This window comes from Trachymyrmex septentrionalis, unplaced genomic scaffold (assembly GCF_001594115.1).
Source record: "Trachymyrmex septentrionalis isolate Tsep2-gDNA-1 unplaced genomic scaffold, Tsep1.0 scaffold22, whole genome shotgun sequence".
NCBI classification, from domain to species: Eukaryota; Metazoa; Arthropoda; class Insecta; order Hymenoptera; family Formicidae; genus Trachymyrmex; species Trachymyrmex septentrionalis.
The window spans coordinates 2,858,734-2,863,711 of NW_017305375.1; the positions used below are offsets into that span (position 1 = coordinate 2,858,734).

General features: G+C 32.9%; 1 protein-coding gene across 2 annotated transcripts in view; it reads right to left on the reverse strand.

Annotated features, from left to right (window-relative positions):
• LOC108748391 (octopamine receptor Oamb) overlaps positions 1–4,978 on the reverse strand; it is a 21,473-nt gene that overhangs the window by 4,898 nt on the left and 11,597 nt on the right. For both annotated transcript variants that reach the window (XM_018486541.1, XM_018486542.1), the window contains 5 exons: positions 4,610–4,747; positions 3,661–3,759; positions 3,403–3,530; positions 1,855–1,992; positions 675–957 (listed from right to left, as the gene is read on the reverse strand). In XM_018486541.1, coding sequence (XP_018342043.1) covers positions 675–957; positions 1,855–1,992; positions 3,403–3,530; positions 3,661–3,759; positions 4,610–4,747 — 786 coding nt within the window. The remainder of the gene's footprint in view (positions 1–674; positions 958–1,854; positions 1,993–3,402; positions 3,531–3,660; positions 3,760–4,609; positions 4,748–4,978) is intronic.

The following is a 4,978-nucleotide window of genomic DNA, read 5'->3' on the forward strand; positions in this document are numbered from 1 at the left end:
ACATGAAAGCCATCAACAAAACAAGTACGTGTCCATATCCTGTTTTGTTTTATCCGTCTGTAAATCCGCACGATACCGACTCACATGCGGGAGAATAATCACGATCGACGATTTAAACGTCAAATAAAAGCTTGGAGATCCTCGTGAAACAAAACAGCGAGGGAAAAGAGGAAAAAGAGTAAATTTATATGGCTCGATTGCCACGTTCGATCGACCGAGTGCCTCGGTTTTATTGAACGAAAAAGTGATCCTTGATTCGCTTCATTTTGCAAAATGCTATCGATTAGTCATCAATAAAAAGTATATGCATTTAAAATTGCAGCGACAACATGTCATCAGGAATGTGATGCTGGAATGTGAAATTTACGCATGTCCAACATCACTTCCAACGGAAAGCCGTAGATTCTATCTTTTCAAACTTCGTGTTATTATATTATAATTTTATACAGTAATAAAAAATATATAAATCTTTAATATAGTTCGTTTCGAAATAATTTCTATAATATAGAAATGCTAAAATTATTATATGTTAAGAATGTAATCTTGAAGGAGTAAAACACCATTTCTTAAAAAAGAACAAGGTCGGAAAATTAAAAATGGATTCGTGCATCTGAAGCAGTTAATTACATCTTCAGATAGGTCATGTAAATGGAACTCATTAAGATCTAATTCACCTTAAGATGCGTGTTTCGCGAGGCTGGACAAAGCTGCGTCTGCGTCTGTCCGTTGCTATAATGGACCGAGATTTGCGAACATCTCGACGGTGTCCTTTCGAGGGTGTTGCACTTCGTGTTGAGCGTCTCGGTGCTGGGATAGGAGACTGAGATCTTGATCTTTTCTCGCTTCACGGAGCTGCGGCTGCTCGAGTCCGGACTTCTCGAATTGCCGTTGTTACTGCCGTTGTGGACGCTACCTCGGCCACGGTGAATTCGTAAGGTCAGTCTTTGTTCATCGAACCTGCATAAGAATAGGAAAATGCGTTCTTTCATAGGCATTTATGTCTGTTGGCAGCATAAAGCTTCTATAGAAAGACTTCCTTTCTCTCACGGAGAAGAAGCTCAACCGCAGACCCGCGAATGAAACGACGACTCGAGAGAACAAAGAGTGGAAAAACATATTTAAATGTAGGAAATTTTATTTTCCCATTTTATTAAAAGGGAATGATAATAAAAGATAATGATTTGTTTTATATATAACATTAAAAAATTATATTGATAGAATAATTAACATATGATAAGATATACAGTAAAAACCGTTTTGTATTTGTGTTAAAATTGGTCCTTATAAAAATTTTTATATTAAATTTTTAACATATTAGTGTTAAATTAATGTTTAATAGTTCTTAAAATAATACAATTTACAAGTAAGTGAATAAATAACAAAAAATTATATAGTAAAGCATAAATTTCAAGATAAATAAGTAAAAGATGAATATACATATTAATTTATTGAAAAAGTAACAAATATAAATATAATTTTATTGAAGAAAAATATATTTCTATAATTTATTTCTAAATTGTATCTAAGTGTTACATTTTTTAATGTTAATTTTTACATAATGTTTGTGTTCTAACATATTCATCTTGTGTTAAACTGCATAATACAAAAACTATTTGGATGGATCGTTTGAGACATGTAAAAATGTTAAACTTAATATAAACTTTTTAAAATTATATGAATGCATGATTAAAAAGATAATTGATGCAAGATGATCAATATTTACAATATTTATTGTACATCGATCGCACAAAAGCAACACAAATAAATGTGCGATAAAAATGGATTATAAAATTGTAAAAAATAAATTTAGTCAAGTAAACGAAAGTTTAAAAAAAAAATGACGTGGAAGTTTACCTGCTGCCAAGCATTTTCGAGGCTTTTGTTGTTCGAAAACCTTGATTAATAGCTCTCGTCGTGGAAACTGCGGCGTTGTAGATCCGCCAATAAAAAAATAGCATCACCAGCATTGGTATATAGAAGGAGCCTAGAGCACTGCAACACAGTTGCGATTTCCTGTCACACTGCTGATAGTTCCCCACTTCGCGATAACATATCGGATACTTTTACGTGTAGTCAGCTCGTGCAGTTTGACACATATACATAGATGAGGTTATATATTATCGCGAATATTAATTTAGCTATTGGTTTTAATAATGGACAAGATGATTCAATCGAGAAACACGTGTCACTGGCAAGCACTCAAAACGTATCAGTCGTTTATATATTAGCTTTTTGATCGGTATCATATAGAGTGTATATAGATAACATCCTGATTGACGTATATAATACGGTGACAGAGGTAAAACTGTTTTATCTCTATTTTTTTACCTTTCAATTTATTAATTTTTGCTTAGCAATCTCAAGCTAGAAAATTTTACATATTTTAATTTAATTGTTATTATTGGTATAGTCTCTTATAATCTATAAAATTTCAGATTTAAAAATTATCTCTTAAGGCTTGAACAAATAAATAATTAAATAAAAGTCTATACAAGGGCAATGAGCCTAGCACGTTGTTAGTGCGACAATCTAATTTATTTATCCAAATCAAATTACAAATATATTCCATACAAATATATTCAATTCTCACAGAACGGGTTTTGAAACGTGGAATATATTTGTAATTTGATTTGGATAACTAAATTAGATTGTGCATTAACAACATACTAAGCTTATTGCCTTGTATAGAGTTTTATTTAATTATTTCAGATTTAATTTAGAATTAATGTTGTATAATATTATTGTTGTAATATAATTCTCGATTTCTCAAGTGGCTTATCCATTTTTAAAACAGAGGTAAAATGTCAGGAGTGATTTATACAAAAAGAGAATGTTTCTATCTTGTAAAAATGTCAATATGTGTGCTTCAAAATTATAATCTTTAATTGGCGAAATTGTTGTCTTCGAAATTATTCCAATATTACATAAATTTTCAGATTTTAATACGTGTTAGGTATTAATACATGTATCTATTATATGAAAAATTTAATTGCATATATTTTGTTATATATATATATATATATATATATTTATATAAATTTTGTTATTATACAATACATATTGTTATGTATATATTTTTTTTATATATCTAAATAAAAAGATGTTTAAAACACGATTTTTATTCTGTATTTTGATCCTACAACGTATGTTAAAATAAATTAATTTTACGCCGATAAATTGAATAACGTCTCTTTAATACAGGAAAAACATTAAAAGAATTTTTCCCGACACATTTTACCATTTTTATGGCACTCTGGTATTTAGCCGGATAATGAAAAGGTGATATATCCCGATATATAAAAGCAAAGAAAAAAGTATCTATGTAAATTTCTCGCTATTAATATTACGCGACATAATTCAATATGTATATAATGAGGAGCCAAGGGTCTTTGAGGGACTTACCTGTAAACGACGTAGCCGGCGTCGTTGGTCAGTTCGCAGATCCATGGGCATGGCTTCATCGGCACAAGTATAGTGGTGGTGTTGGACGGGCCATATAGAGGAAACGTGTCATTGTACGTGGTATGCGACTACGAGAACAGAGAAACGATTAAAAACGTGTGCAGACTAAATCCGGCCAGGGTCGATCAGACGTCGATTGAAAATCGTCCCGAAATAACAGCGCGAAATAACGGCGGATTAGCTGTGGCTAGTACGCACCCGTTTGTCCTTCCAGCCCACTAGAGGCGGAAAACAGATAACGAAGCTCGAAACCCAAACGGTGGCTACCAGCAGTCTAGCCCTCTTCGTTGACATAAGCTGGATTTATGAAAATGGAGAAAAAAGAAGCACTTAACGAGGAAATCTGCGTCAGGGACGCGATAATTGCATAGATAACTTAATGCGATTAGTCGTATTATATTGTATTCCCCCCTTGAAGAGGAAATTCACATTTCTTCACTTATTATATATTCACTTCGTTCTCGTTTATTTTTCAATGCGCACAAGTTTATATTTCTTATTTTATTATTAGTTCAATTTTCTTAAGTACGAAAAATCAATGCATCTGAAATTGAGTATTGCGAATAAAATATATTCGAACAGCAAATATAAAAATTTGAAAGTAAGGGCGGGAACACAGTCTTGCATAACGCATAACGCATAATGCATAAGAAAATGAATCAACCTAAGTCCTTCATTTCCTTCCTTTCCATGAAATAAAAACTTTGATTGGTTGATTTTCTTATGTTTTATGAATTATGCGTTATGCAAAGGTCTGTCTTGATCTTTATTCTAAGATTTTATTGTTAGCTTACAGAAGTTAACTCTACAGAACTTCTTTTTCATTTCATTTCATTTCAGTGCGTCTTTTGTTTCAGTATTAAGTGTCCATCACATGCAAAATTACATAAGCTTAATAATCATAGCAAGCTCTCTAAATCAATGAGCATCTTATGTAAATCAGCATAGCGTCTTTATGTTAGATATTTATTGATTCAGCGGCCTTAAGCTATAGCTATGCAGCTTATGTCCTATTTTGTGATCGCCCTTAATCAACAAGGAATATTATCATTGAACAAACGCGTTGAACTAAGTGGCGAAATTGACGCGTAACGCGCTTCTGATCTCCTTAGGATAATCATTCCCATGAATGCTGAGTGGCACTTGCCTGAGGGTAACTGACTGGTCTGGTCACAGCCAAGTACCTATCCAAGCTGATGGCGCATAAGTTCAATATCGATGCCGTGCACATCCAAACGTCGACCGCAAGCCACACGGAGCACCAAAGGTTTCCGTATATCCAAACCTTTTGAGAGAAACACGTTCAAAAGAAATACGTTTAACACAAAACGTCAGTGACAAAGAATCTTTGGTTCTTTAGCACAAATAGTAACAAAATCTCACTTCTTTACTTAGAAAAAAGACGAGATGGTTAATTGTAAGGTGATAACTATGTAAGTTTTATATGTAGAATCAATGTACACACACACACACACACACACACACACACACACACACACACACACACACACACACA